This window comes from Moschus berezovskii, chromosome 1 (genome assembly GCF_049115385.1).
Source record: "Moschus berezovskii isolate FMDL1 chromosome 1, NW_MosBer_1.0, whole genome shotgun sequence".
NCBI classification, from domain to species: Eukaryota; Metazoa; Chordata; class Mammalia; order Artiodactyla; family Moschidae; genus Moschus; species Moschus berezovskii.
In genome coordinates this window covers 106,197,138-106,212,690 of record NC_142460.1, presented here as the reverse complement: position 1 = coordinate 106,212,690, position 15,553 = coordinate 106,197,138, and the positions used below count along the sequence as shown (strand labels likewise).

At 34.3% G+C, this 15,553-nt stretch overlaps 1 protein-coding gene across 3 annotated transcripts in view; it reads left to right on the top strand.

Moving 5' to 3' along the window:
* Nucleotides 1-15,090, top strand: part of ATP11B (ATPase phospholipid transporting 11B (putative)) — a 126,080-nt gene extending 110,990 nt beyond the window's left edge. For all 3 annotated transcript variants that reach the window (XM_055409805.2, XM_055409833.2, XM_055409842.2), the window contains 2 exons: nucleotides 9,345-9,478; nucleotides 13,652-15,090. In XM_055409805.2, coding sequence (XP_055265780.2) covers nucleotides 9,345-9,478; nucleotides 13,652-13,733 — 216 coding nt within the window. In that variant the 3' untranslated portion in view covers nucleotides 13,734-15,090. The remainder of the gene's footprint in view (nucleotides 1-9,344; nucleotides 9,479-13,651) is intronic.
* The last annotated feature ends 463 nt before the right edge of the window (nucleotides 15,091-15,553 follow it).

The following is a 15,553-nucleotide window of genomic DNA, read 5'->3' as shown; positions in this document are numbered from 1 at the left end:
TTTACTTACTATCAGCATCAGCAAAAAACAGAAATATAATCGACCAAAAGTCAGGCAGAAATAACAATTGCTTACATGAGTGGTGAATGACCACTGGATGGGCATTTGCTCATAGCTTCATGAAGAAAAAGTGCCCACAAATATCTGTCTGCTGGTTCACCCTGTGAATGTTAAATGCATCTTGTTTTTGAACCATGTTGAACAGTATTCCTGGGTGTGGTCCATGATAACTTGTTTACTATTGTGACAGGAAAATTATGCATATATTGAATGTCTTTAAGAGTTTTCAAATCTTTTATAAGGTTAGTATTGATACTTCTTAAGAACCATTAACACAAAGCTGTTAATAATTTTTTAAAATAAAAGAAAGCTCATTTTGAATATTTTTCACTCCCTTATAAAAGGCAAAGCTATAATAATAAGCTATCTTTAAATAAACTTACTGTACTCTTGAAACCAAGAAATTCTACTTTATTATTTATGTATATAAGAAATTTACTAGAGCATTTTTTATAGAAATAATTCTTGATTAGTCCTAAGACTGAGAAAACACATAGAAATGAGGAAAAATGTTTTATTGAGGACTGTTTTTGTTGTAATTTAAGAAAGGTTAAAATTTTTAAATTAGCTTGACTATGGGCACATATTCCTTAGAAGGTCTCTAACACTTAAAATGTAGAGGGAATCCCTGGCAGTGCAATGGTTAGGGCTCCGCACTTTCACTACTGAGTGCCTGGGTTCAATCCCTTGTTGGGAAATTAAGATCCCACAAGCCATGAGGCATGGCCCTTATGAAATAGAAAAAGCAAAGAATAAAAATTGATTTAAGTTAGTTAATACTCACTAAAGATATTTTAAATTAAGGATTAAATTAATTTTGTTTACTAAATCAAGTCAAGCTTCCCCCTTTCCCATATGTCTAATATTTGAAAGGCTATATGATTGACCCTTCCACTCTGCTCAAGTCCAGTTAGAGAAGTCTTCTGATAAGGAGCATGAGAAATATGAAATGAGACATACCTTTGCAATAAGAACCCTAATTCTTGGTGGCAAGGAATTTGTTTAATAGAAGAAATTGAATTTTACTGACGGAAACCTGGTTTTAATTTAACTTTGTGCCCTGGATAACCATGGCTTTATTTTATGTGCTCTGTTGTATGCTCCTTAAGAAGCTCCTATAAGCTCTCTTTTGTGACAGTAAATGAATGTGGTGTTGTGTGAACTTTCAATTGTGCCTCACAGATTGTGGACCCTGACTTGCTGTTTTGATTCTAAACTTATATACAGTGAGAGTATTGTTCTGTAATATGAGACTTGTTGCTTTTCTGTCCTTCCAGATGGAAGAAGATAAGGGTTCAGTCAGCTCAGCATATGAATTTGCTGAAAGCAAGCACAGAGGGGAGGACAGTAGGCACCTGCTAGCTGAGGCTTGCAGCCAGCAGGACAGTTCTTGCGTGCACTAGGTAGTACTGCGCTGGACCTTCCTGGGGATATCCGCTACGTTCTCAAGCTTGGGGCATGCTATGGGAGAACTGGCCTCACATTTCAGTTTTTGCTTTACTAATTCCTTCACTGTTTCTCATATGTTGTTTTCGTTTACCTGCTTTTCTTTTTTTGTGATCTTTACATTTTTTATATGTCTGTACCCGAATATTTCATTAATCTTCCTTTGGAGTTATAGTTAAATCTTACTTTACTTCAGATTCTGTCTTATTGTCTTATAGTCAAGAATTTATTCCTTTTCACTTCTTTTGAAAATATGTCATGCTGTTTCTCTTATTTCTGAAATCACTTTTCCCACTTTGTAGTTGTGTGTCATTTTATCCTTGTTAATGTAGTTAGACACCACATTACTTATCTAAGTCTCCCCCTTGAGTTGAATGGTCAAATGACTGAGTGCTTAGATCTGGTACTGAATAATTTTCTGTTGACTGATATTCACCAAACTCTCAGTTCTTACTTTTCATTAGCTTTCATAGTTACATCTTTGTAATAGAAAAGTGTGAATTAATAAAGACTTGATTCACTCCCCTCTTGAGAAATAAACCCTACCAACTACTTCTAGATCTAATTGGGATATGCAAAATATTTTAATTGGTAGTAACCAAGGAAGATAAAAATTCTTACCACTAGTAATTATATTTTTACTTGGGCTGTTTGCCACTTTGGATATTGTAATTACTGATCAAGAAGGCGCTATTATGTCATCTGAGATAACCCTCATAAATGGAGAAACTTTAAAACAAAGCTACTTGAAGATTATAAATCAGACAGTGGAACAGGTACAGTAATTTGAAAAAAAAAATGTGAATTATATTGAAAAATGTTTTTAAAATTAGATTCTTTTAATGAATTGCCCAAAATGGAAAATGCTGAAGATGAGTCAACTGTCAGTCATTATTAGTTGAAAAGAAATCCAAAAGAATTAAGAATTTTTATTTTGTTCAGGGATATTTCATGTCATTATCTTTACAGCATATTTATCTTGTATTTTGATAAACATAGAAAGATTTTTAATTTTTTAGAACATGCACTCATTGGCTGAAAGGAAAACTCAGCTGAAGGGCGCACTGGTTAAAGAGGGGAAGCTGGCTGGGATTTAGATTATGTCCTGGTTATTTCCTAGAGCAGATAATCCTTTTTGGTCCTGACTATGCTAATACTGTGAAACTATGTCTTCTGTGATAAAAGTTCCCCAAAGGTTCAAGCTTAAGTGGATATTTCAAAAGACATGTATCTGGTGCTGCTTTGCTTTAATATGTCCATTAAAATGTACAGTATAGTTGAGAATTGCGTTCATGGAATGCCCCTATTAAATAATAGGGGTCTTGTTATGATTACTTTTCCAAAGGAATGATAAGTGAATTCTATCACCCTGTGAAATATGGTGTTCATCATTCTTCCTATAAATAAGAAAGCAGAAGAACCCTTAGACCATGGATATGATTTTAGTAAAAGTGCTGGAGGTGTTACCCTAATCTGCAGGTTTTTTTCTGCTTATCACCAAACTTAAATTGGTTGAATAAAATGTGTGTTGAGTATTTCTCTTCTCCTGTATTTCTGTCTTTGGCATATATTTTGAGGTAAAAATCACTTTTAAAAATAAGTATTAAATAATCCCTCTTTTCTATATTTTCTTTCTTAAAATGGCATTTGTTTCTCTAATCAAAATTTGGTTAGCCTTGCCAAATCAGACAGAAAGTTACGCTGAGCCCTAAATGTTACCAGGTGCCGTAGACTCTCCTAGTTATCTCCCTCTATGTCACCTGCCTCTTAGGCCTTCATTGTTCTGTCATTTCTTTCTCTCTGGATTCCTGGCTCTACTCTGGATGCCCTTTTCCAGCTTGCACGTAGTAGCTACCATAGAGATATCAACAGGATGCTAGGGTTACCAAACCTTCTTATTGTGGATTAGGGTACTTAAGTCCCAGACCTGGCGCCACCACCACCACCATTTTATTTTAAGCAGTTTCAACCAACTACAGGTCACCTTCCTCTCCTTGTGTGACAAAGATAACATAGAAATACTACGTCATTTAACATAGCAGCTAACTACAGAAGAACAGAAAACCTAAATGGCCTATATTCAGTTATTTGCCACTAAAAGGTACACTTTTCTGAATGAGTAAAATTTTGTAAACAGAATCAAACATTTAAAAGGCTGATAATAATGATAATAAGGCATATCTAATAAGTGTGACACTTTATAAAACTAATGTTATTTTGAAATCTGTGCTGACTTACTGAACAGCTTTTTCATCTGGAGGTCAAAATGAAGAAAGATATTAGTACTGATATTATTTATACCAAATAGTAATGATATGCTGTGTATGATTGATACTTAGAAAACTGATTTCTTAACATCAGCTCTGCTGATTAGTTAATAATTGCTATTGAGATTCACCATCTCCATTAAAATAGGAGATTTTTATCATTTTTCACAGATACTTCATACTCTTATTCATCTAAACTACAAATTCCTAGTCAGATATTGTGGTTTTTTTTTTTTTTTTTTTTTGGTAATCACATTATTAAAAGAGTCTCAGTCTTTTTGAAACAAGGAATAAGCCAAATTTATTACAATAAATTTGCCTAATTATGTTTATTTTCATACTTAAACTTAGGCAACACATATGGAAATCTACTTTCTAAGGATCCCTAAAAGTCAGTATAGAGGTATTTTACTATAACTGTCTTTCAAAATTATTTATTTTATTTGGGGAGAAGGAAAAAAGGGAGTCTAGGGAAGTAAATATGAACTTGCAGCATGTTTTGGAGAAAAAGGCCTTGCGTAAGAGAAGCAGTTATTTAAATACCATCATTAAACAGCTACCTCTTCCAATTCTCAGTAAGGACTTGAAGCTATTACTGGTTTTAGGGGTTTTACTATTCTTAACCAAATTTGGAAATTGGTAATATCACCGACTCTGTGGACATGAGTTTGAGTGAACTCCGGGAGTTGGTGATGGACAGGGAGGCCTGGCGTGCTGTGATTCATGGGGTCGCGGAGAGTCGGGCACGACTGAGCGACTGAACTGAACTGAATATTTGATGACTTTCTTGATCTTACATTTAAAAGAAAAATATTTCCTAAACAAGAGCCTTTTTTTCTCACCATCACTATAGTTTAAGGCTTCTTTCCAAATACCTCCTACAAGGCTAGCAAGGTATTCACTTTGATTATGAAGTATATAAAACAGTTTTAAGAGCAAAAGAACTAATGTGGTTAATTGTTTGATAAAACTTTATTTGATTTGCTAGGTAAAATATCATGGGAGTGACTAAAAAATTTAGAAATGTTATGACAGTTTTCCAAAACTTAGAAGATTCAAGAAAGATTTCTGTAGAAGCAACAGGAGAAAATTCTAAATGTTTGCCATCATTGATGTGAAAATGTTGGATATAAAAGCAGTAAGCTAGAATTTATTTCAGAAGGGAAGTTCTATAAAGATGAAAAGTTCCACTAGCTTTACGTACCCATGTTGGCTCTCCATAGCTGTTTTGCTTGGCAGCCCTTTCAGCTCTGAGCTATGTGGTGTTTCTGAGAAGTGTCATGGAGAGTGAGTCTTACCAATAAATCAAAATTTCTGATAAGTTAAAAGGTAACTTTTTAGTCCACTAAGTAGGATCTCACTCCCATTACTTTGCTTTATTTCTTTTCTAGTATTTACTAACAGTCTTTTTTTTTTTTTAAAGGTAATGACCCCCTCTCCTTACTTTGAATGAAATGAGACCTAAATGCTGCACTCTCAGTTATACTGGAAGCTATGATATGAGATCAAAGATGTATATATGGGAAAGTGGTAGAGCTTGGAGGTTAGCTAGAGAACAGTATAGTGTTTCCAGTAGATATCTTTACAGAAATGCAGTGAACCAGCATTCAGCATTTTCAAAGCAGGTGGGAGTTTTCCCCCTTAGGGAAGAAAAAGAAATGTATTTTATTTAGTGTGATCAGAGGGTGATCTGAGAAGTTATTTCTTTATATATGTTTGACATTTTAAGATGTTTACTTTCTGTGTTGAGTTGCTCATAGTTTAATACCTGTCCTCAGGTTTTAAAGTAAAAGGTGATGAGTGCAAAGAAAGATAATTACCTAAAGTCAGATCCAGACCTAAGCACTGTTCTGCATGTATCAATATGTGGACACCCAAATGCTGTTGACCTTATGGATGTCATCTTTAGTGAATCCCTGTCAGTTAGTTGAGCCCCAGCAGTTAGTAAAGCACATACTGTTAAGAAGAACCAGACGAACTCCTTGTTCGAGTTTCTAGTCCACTTCAGTGCTCTCCAGATAAATGTGGTGAAAGACCAGATTGTTGTCTTGTTTTGTTGTTCATTTCCAGTTCATCACAGACCAATACTTTTGTAAAATACAAAAAAAAAAAAAAAAGAATTACTAGGAAATGAAATTCAAAAGATATATAAAATAAGCCCCAATTTTGAAATTATTAGATTGAACAAGTTACAAAAATATTCTTGTCAGATTACAGTAAAATTGTCTAATCTCTTAATCTCACAGACCAGCTACATTTGTGTTCTCATAGGCCAGTAACTGTTTTCAGACCAACAATGATCCATAGATCACGCTTTGAGGCACACTGGTCTTTTTGCCAGGGGGCACGGCTAGCAGCTGCTCTTCAACACTTAGGCTAAATATGTGCTGAGTGCACATCATGCTTTTCTGCCCACATAGTTACTCATTCTTTTTGCTTAGCCTGGAATGCTCTTTCTCTCCCATCTTCAACTACTGAAATCCCTTCCAGTCTTCAGTATGCATTTCAGGTGCCATCTTTTTCATCAAAATACTCTCCCACTGACAGCAACAACAGCAGCTGGTAAAGTGTCTGCCTACACTGCAGGAGACCCGGGTTCGATCACTGGGTGGGGAAGATCCTCTGGAGAAGGAAATGGTAACCCACTCCAGTACTCTTGCCTGGAAAATCCCATGGATGGAGGAGCCTGGTAGGCTACAGTCCATGGGGTCACAAAGAGTCGGACACGACTGAGCGACTTCACCTCACCTCTCCTCCCCTTTTTTGATATTTGTAGTCTGCCTTACACCATAGTTATAAGAAGGCAGTATAACAGTGTGGTAAAGAGGTTTGGGCCCTGGAATCAAAGAAACCCAAGATTCAAGCCCCAGCTGGGTGAGCTTGAATATATTTTTAACTTCTCTGTTTCCTCACTTGTAAAATGTGTTTAAGTCTGGTGCCTTCCATGAGAAGCTTCTTACCTAGTAACTGGTACACATTAATCATTCTATTAATATAACTGCCATTATTACTTGTTTCTGACTTACCGCCCACCCTTTTCTTTATCTTTAACTCAGTAGATTGTCCCCTGTAGAAACCAGTGCAGTGCCTTGCTCAGTGAAATACAAGGTGAATTTAAGTGCTTCTGCCATTTAAATGATACAAACAGCCATTGGAGTAGAATCTAGAGAGAAAGAGGTTACTGATAGTTGGACAGGTGGGAAGATTTTATAGAAATGACAGTATTTAAACTGATCTCGGTGTTAGGTAGGAGTCAGCATGCTGCCCCTAATTGGTGACAGGCCCTGACCCATGTTCTCAGGCAAGGAACACTGCCTGGTTGGCTGTGTGGACACAGGAGCATTTAAAGGTAGAGTAGGAAAGGCAGCCTGAGGTCAGGTTATAAAGGGCTTTACGGGCCTGTTTGAGGTGTAGTATTTTCTCTCTGAGCATGTGGGAGTTCTAAAGTTCTGCTTCCTACAGAGGCTGGTTTTGAGGCAGAGGAGGCTAGAGCCCAGTGACCCAAGAAGGAAACTAGGAAACTGGTTAAATCCTGTTACCTAAACCAAGATTTCCTAAAATCTTCCACTGAATATTAATATTCCTCCTGATATTGATTAATTAACGTTCCCTGGGGGGTGGGGAGGAAGGGAAGTTCACCAAAAAAAAAAACCAAATTTGCACTATGTCTAACTCTCCCACTGGAGGCTGACCATACAAACATGACTTCCTGGCAGTCCTTTACGCACAAAGTGTTTAGACATTCCTTCAACTAGAGTTTCTCAGATTTAACATGAAACTTTTTTTCGTGTGATGTCTGTAAATATCTCAAAAAACACAGTTAAGAAATAGTACTGAAAACAGTCCTAAATCAAGAGCATTATAATGAAAGAACAAGTTGAAATTTGGCTATTCGTCAGTGTTCAGCAGATCCTAGGACATTGATGCAGTCAGTTCATTGCCAAAAAGGAATCAAGTTGTCTCACATTGCCTGGTATTTGGCAGGATTATTACGAGCCAGGTTTTTGCTGGACCTCACCAGTTGTTTCCCTGTTGGTTCAAATGGTAAAACCAACCAATATAATATTGTAAAATAATTTGCCTCCAATAAAAAATAAATTAACTACAAAAAAAAAAAAAAGAATCCGCCTGCAATGCAGGAGACCCAGGTTCGATCTCTGGGTCAGGAAGATCCCCTGGAGAAGGAATTGGCAACCCACTCCAGTATTCTTGCCTGGAGAATTCCATGGACAGAGGAGCCTGCTGGGCTACAGTTCATGGGATCGCAAAGAGTCAGACACGACTGAGCAACTAATTTACTTTCTTTCACCAGCTGCTTAGGTTCAGAATGCCAGGTTATTTATGTTCCATCATGCTTGTGTCTTCTGTCCATTGTGCTGTCCATGAATGTACCCTGTTGCCATGCTTGCACTCGACACTTGGTGACTCCCAACCTTTGTGAATTGCAGCACTCCAGTGAATCTATTTTTGTTGTTTTCTTTCCTCTGTGTTTGAAAGATTTGTTATGCAGTATGTTATACATGTAAAATAAATGAAAATAAGTTTGTTTAAAATTATAACCCTTGAGAAATTTAGGGTACAAACCAGGTTGGGAGTCATTGGGCTATGTGGTTATACCATTTTTTTCCCCTTATTCTAACAGGATTGAGATTATTAGTATTGTTGCTTTAAGTAGTCTTGCCAGGTTGATTATTCCTCCTCAATATAAAGCTTGCATACTTACAGAAATTAATTCAGTTTTAAATCTAAATAGTACTATTTATTTAATCGACTTTAATAATTTATCATCAGTTAATTTTTAAACAAGATGAGCTTATTATGGACATGGTTAGCACTTAATAGTTGCTTAGCAACTTAATGCAAATGATGCTTTTTTCCAAGAATTATTTATGGTGTATGTATATATATCTATATGGTGTTTACAACTTAGCACATAGTAAACACTATGTAAGGTGTTTGCTGCTGTTGGTGTTATTGCTGAAGATTGGAATTCAGTCCTGCCTGGTTATTTCCCAGTCTTCAAAATAATTTAAACTCTGCTTTTCTCAGTTACTGGACATTTTTAATTGAAGTTTCAGGAGCAGTTTCACCTAAAAAGTTCAAAGAGGAATTAAACTTCATTAAGTTTCTGAGTGGCTGATGTAAATCATATTGATCATAATATATTAAGATACTGAAATCCACAATCTTGGGACTTCCCTGGCAGTCCAGTGGTTAAGACTCTGTGCTTTCAGTGCAGGGGACGTGGGTTCCATCCCTGGTTGAGGAGCTAAGATCCCACATGCCATGTGATGGGTCCAAAAGATAAATTAAAAAAAAATTTTTTTTAATCCACAAACTTTCCTGATTTATACAAGATTCAGCTACTTGTTTTATAAAACTATTTTACTCAACTTCTAATTTGGGACATGGTGCCTTTTAATCACTCTTAAAGTCTTCCATACCTTTCCATATTATATAAAACATGTATACATTACTTTCAGTTTTAAAGTGCTTGTTGTTGTTGTTTTAATGCTTTTGGAAGTCCAAATCTACTCAGTAACTAATATTTTTCTGCTTCACCTCCTTCAGCTTACTGAAACAAATTCAAGTATCAAGTGCTTGGACTCCATGTGCTGTTTCTCAGAAGGAGAAACAGCGTGTGCATCTATTGGAAGAATGCTGGAGCGAGTAATAGGAAGATGTAGTCCATCCCATGTCAGCAGGTGTGAAATTTCTCTAAGTAGCCTTTGCTGCAGATGAGTATCCTATAAACTGGAACAGGTTGAACCTACATCTCTAGATACCTAATCAGTCAGCCCCTGCTTTTACCAGTTGAAGCAGGAAGTGTGCTATTTATTAGCACTCTTTGATGCTATTTCACTTTGTGGCTTTAGGATAGGGGGTTCTTTCACTAACGAAGAGAAAAGCACCTTTGAAGAGACTTTTCATCTAATGAATAAAAGATGTTTGCTTTACAGTCTTTCTCAAATGTGGTGAATAGGAGTGTGTATATGGTACTCTTGTTTTTATAACTTTCTCTTTTTTGTTATACCTATACTATTTTATTTCCTGTATTTGTTTTGTTTGTTTGCTTTTTGTATTTATAACATAATCTGCACATAATAGGAAAGTCAAGAGATTTTGCTTTTCTTATTCTTCATGTATATTGTCTAGTAAGTCATTTGAGACTTTGGGATATTTATAAACATAAAAAAGGCTGTATTTCTGCTCTCCTACACCTTTTTATCTGTGTAATGAGGTTTTAAAATAAGTTGTGGTTTTAAGTTTTTACTGCTATTTATGGTCTAATTAAAAGTTTATAAGTTAGAATGGGTCTTTAAACTATGGTTTAGAAGAATTTTATTGTTTTTTGCCCCTTCCCAAATGTATTTCTTGAATTAGACTTGTGCTTTTGAATCATAACAAAATTACCATTTTTACCACTTATTTAAAAGTGAAATTGATTCAGCTCTTTCTACATTTCCCCAAGAGACATACTATTATTTAGGGAATATTAAGAAATAGAAAATTGTTTAACACTTTGGTGTTCTTTAAGTGAATGATATTAAGGTTCCAAAGTGAGAGTAGCAGTGCACTCGTGTGCATGATTTATTAGAGGTGGCACTGTGGACAGTGATTTCCATTGTCCACAGAGTGCCGCATGAAATAGTATCACTTTCTGTATGTGCCACGCTGGAGAAAAGTTTGGAAAGACCCCATGAGCAGGAAATCAAGGGTGGAGGCAACACTGCTTTTATCTGTTGATAAAAGAATTTTTAATATTTGGGTTTTTGTTTTAAAAGTGAAGAGCATGACATTCTTCTTATTATTATTATTCTTAATTATTATATATTATTATTATAAGGTACATTATTCTTTTACCTTAGAATTCAGGTAACTTTTACTGGCAAACTTGTTCACTCTCACTTTGCCTTTAGTTATGGCCATTTCTTTATGGTACAGTTGCATTTATAAATAGAATTCTTTTAATATGTATATGGTTTCAGCCCCCATTTGTTGATTATAATGTGATCAAGAACATTTCCATAACACTGTGACATTATTTTATAGTCATTTTATTCCATATATAAGAATTACTATGAGCAGCTGAATTTATTGGGACTTGTATGACTTACAAAATTGTATTATAAAATGCATTATAAGAAATAGTTCTGTCATGTACCCAGGCCAGTGAGTCTCCCAAAGGAAGTTCCAGAGAGACCTAATATATATTATTTTACTTGTTAAGACAGGTTTACTGCACAGAACTAAGGTGGGAATTAGACTAAAAGACTACTATAGAACTTGTATAGAATTTTTTATATATCTTTTCAGCATGAAATTTGTTTAATGACAATAAACATCTTCACTAACTACTAAAACAGACTAGAATTAGTTTTAAATAAGCCCAGAATATTTTTCTGCTTGACATATTTTCCCACTTTCTGGATATCAGCTATTAAGGTAATGTGCCCCATTACTCTTAACATAGCCATTTTTTGCTACATTATCCCTTTTGAACCTGCCGGAGGTATTATATGGGGTTTCTTTCTTCATGTTCTATTGAAGGTGTCTGTTCTCATCTGTACTTTTTTTCACTTAAAGTTGTATCTCACTTTTTTCTTTTGTAAGAGTTTTTTGGGGTTTTTTTTTGCTAATAAAATGAACAGTAGTGAATATCTTATTTGACAGGTTATAAATAGCTTTCCACTTTTGTTCAGCATCTCCAGTTATGTTATTGGTTACTACTGTCATTAAATCCCTGTTTTCTTCAAATGAATAATCCAAAAAATCTTTTGAGATTTGTCCTATTTTTTTTTAGTGGATAAAATTATATAATATGCAGAACCACTTTGTGCCTTTCTAAGGGCTATATGAAAATTACCATAGATCCATTAACATTGCATTTAAACTTTGAAAAGTCATTGGTTTTTGCTTTTACATGTAATTGTTTTAGTGAAGTACATTTGGCACTCTGTTTTGATTTTGGAACAGCTTCTATTCTACATCTCTCTCTCATGTCTAATTTAAAAGGTAGAATAAGATTATGTCTAATACAAGATGTAGAATCCCTTGGATATTTGTTCCATTAACATTAAACATAAGAGATAATGGTAATTACTTGAGGAATACAACTAGTGCTTTCATATAACAGATTTCTAATAAAACTAATAAAGGTTTACCATCCTTTATTGTACTTACATTTTATTAATTTACGTTGTCAAATATGCCATATTGCAGGCTGCTTTTCAAAGGTGGCAGCATGGTGCTGTGTAAAAGATACACCATGTTGCACTCTGAAGGGCTGTGCTTCAGCAGTAAATGCTTTTCTGTATGTAATTTACCAACAGTTACTTATCCTAATCAAAACTATCTTTTAAGTAGAAAGGAGTTAATAGTTAATATATAACTCAGTGTTAATATATAACTCAGTGTTTAATGTTCTGTCAAATATGATATTTAACAATATAAATGCACATATGTGCTTTGAAAAGATAAAAGATGAAAGACAGCTTACCTAAGAGGATTTTCTATTTAAGCAGTGGTTGAAAAACAGGAAAAACTAGTATAAAATATTGGCAGTTTAGGAGTGTTGTTTATGGTTATGTTTTGTCATCTGTGTCTGAGCATATTTTTCCTTGCCTGAATACTAAGAAATGTTCACAGTCTCATTTCATTCATTCATTTTACAAATACTGAGTACCTACTATGTACCAGGCATATTTCTGGGTACTAGAGAGACAGTAGTGAACAAGCCCTTCTTAAAGGAGGGTAGATACTGTTTAAGTTTTCTGGAAACTAGTAAAATTAGAGAACCTGTAAATCACTGGTATAGTTTTTGCTTGTTTGTCTTCCTCTTCACCAACTTTGTAAAGTTTTCTAGATTCTAAACTTCATTGTGATTATGCTCACTTAATAGATTTAAACTGGAGCTACATACAAACTTTAGAGTCTCTAGGAAACAGATTTTTGAGAAAAGTGAATTTGGGCCATTTTAAATGCTACTCTCTTCCTCTAACATCTTTATTTAAGGAAAGTGGGAATCCTGGAAAAAGTTACATAAAATGTATTTATTGTTAAATGCTTTTAAGTCTTCCAAGAATAGCCACCTTTAACTTGGTGATTCTAAACTGTCCCTGAAATAGGTTAGGCTATTTTAAGCCTGGCAAGCTATTTTCAGTCTTGTTTTTTAGCTGAAATTGGTACAGCTTCAAATAAACTACTATATAATGAATTGCTTATGGTCTTTTCATTCAGACAGACAGACAGTAGTTAACTTTTTACAGACCAGTAGAGGATTATTTGTTCTTAGTTAAGTGAAAATCCTCTGTGATTTCCAGGTGTCTTTGATACTTGTTGAATTAAAATAATTACTTTGTTCAAGCTAATTATGCTAAAATGTTTAGAATAGAATTTATAGCTAAAAAGAAATAATAATATAATATGAACATACTGTTACTTCATTCTGAAGCTTTTGGTAACTGGGCTTTTTGTTTGTTTGCTTTTGTTATGTCAAATACAGCCTAGTTGCTTTTCAGTAAAACCAAATGTGCATAACTCTTAATAACATACTTGTTTCTTACTGAATTGTTAAGATTTTAAGAGTGTCTCATGCTTTACTACCTATAGAAATTGTTTTAATACTAGTGAATTTTAGCTAATATTTTTATATGATGACTACAGCATTATTTTCCCAAGTTTTTATATAATATAAATAGAATTTTTGATCATTCAGTGCTAGTAAAAAGAACTTCTCTTTAGCTTTTAAAAATGAATCAACCAGTGCTTAGTTTAATCCTCAAACTGCATTATGCTCCTAAGTTTTAGAGTTAATTTTTTTTTCAATTGATACATAGGTCCTGGTGAGCCAAATTTTTCTCTTATTGTTACTTTAGATCATGGAGTGCATCGGATCCTTTCTATACCAACGACAGGAGCATCTTGACCCTCTCCACAATGGACTCATCTACTTGTTAAAGGGGCAGTAGTACTTTGTGGGAGCCATTTCAACTCCTTTCCTAAAATTGAGTGTGAGCATCCTGGTAATGGCCACACTACCTCTGTGGAATTACTTTCTGAAATCTTTGATACTAGTTCATGCCCACTCAGAGTTATAATGGCAAACAAACAAAAAGCGTTACCATGCACCCATGTCAGCCACCCTCTTGATTTAAACATGTTAAAATTTGTGAATTTTATCTTTATCTGGGTCGTCCCCATGTGCTTATGGGACTCTTAATGGCATTTCAGCCTTTTGCTAAGGCCACTATATTTTAATATCAAGGTAGAAAAGGGAGCTAATTCCTAGTTAATTGTATTTTTTAGTATTAGCTTGGTTATTGAGTCTTCTATTTAAATCTGCTTCTGTAAATTATGCTGAAAAGTTTGCCTTGAAAACTCTATTTTTTTATTAGAGTTATATTTGAAGCTTTTCATGGGAAAAGTTAATGTGAATAGTAAGGAATTTTGGTCCCTCGGTGACCCATGTTTGTTAATTCTTTAGTGCTTTCTAAGTTCACAGAACAAATTAGGAGAATGCATTTCCAACTATTATTTACTTGCACTATGGGTAGTATTGATAAATATATATCAGTCCCAAACTTTCTCTCAGTGTACTGTAACAAAACCAGTTAACCATATACATGCAAAAGGTATACCATATCATACATAAATCAAGTTCATTCACCAAATTTCAAATTAATGTTTACTATTTTCATGACAATGTAAAGAACCTATCAGGGGTAAATTAGACACATTAGCATATTATTTAATGTGTTTATCATTGGATCTTTTGCATGCTTTAATTTGGTTAATATTGTCAATTTGCTTTTTCTTGTCTATCTGAAGGCTTTGTTTATAGTATTTTACAGTGCTGTTGTGAAGTCCAACTATATCAATAAAAAAGTTTGGAAAGTATTTAAATATTGCAAATACTTTTAATTATATGAATCAAAATTTTAGGATAATTAAATCAGTAAAATGAGAAGAGCCTCTTTTTGTGACTAGCTTAGAACTGCTCTTGCCTTTCAGTAAGCTAGCTCTTAGAATAAAGAATTTCAGATGAGAATCCTGTTATTTTTAGGTTAGTGTGTTATCTAAGTTAGCAGCCTACCACAGTAAAGTCAAGTCTGCCCAGTGTCCCATTAAGGTATGGCTATAGAATGTAAATGAAATAAATTCTAAAATGCTAAATTATATGGGGAAGTGGCTGCAATAAATTTAAGTGCTATAAATGATTAATCAGGTTTGTATGACTGCCATTAATTCACTGCAGTTCAGTACTTGATTTCCATCCTGAATTTAACATGAATTTAACATGATCCAGTGCTATCATTTATTTTGATAAAAAGTAATGTTGTTTTATAATTTGGAAATGATTATTTAAGAATTGTTCCTGAGCATATGATTGAGTACATACACATTTAAAATTGTATGGGAATGGTTGCCAAAATTTTCTGAATATGGTAATTCCCTTCTGTGCATTTATTTTTTGCACAACTCTTCCACTCCTTTCCCATTTCATGAATGTAAGACTTCTAGAATTGGGCTGGTAGGGAAAGAATCACACAATTAAGACTTTACCTTTGTTCACTGGTAAGCTATTTTCTTGCCAGTATAACATTTGTCTGCTTCAATAATGCAAGGATATATTAGGTTATAAATTTCAGCCTAAATATTAATTTTTGCAAAGAGCCCATCTTTATCTTAGATTGGGTTTAGGAAAATGCTGTTATCTGGAAATACTATAAAGGGATAATAAAAATTTACAGTGTGTACCCTCACCAGTTCATGTTTCA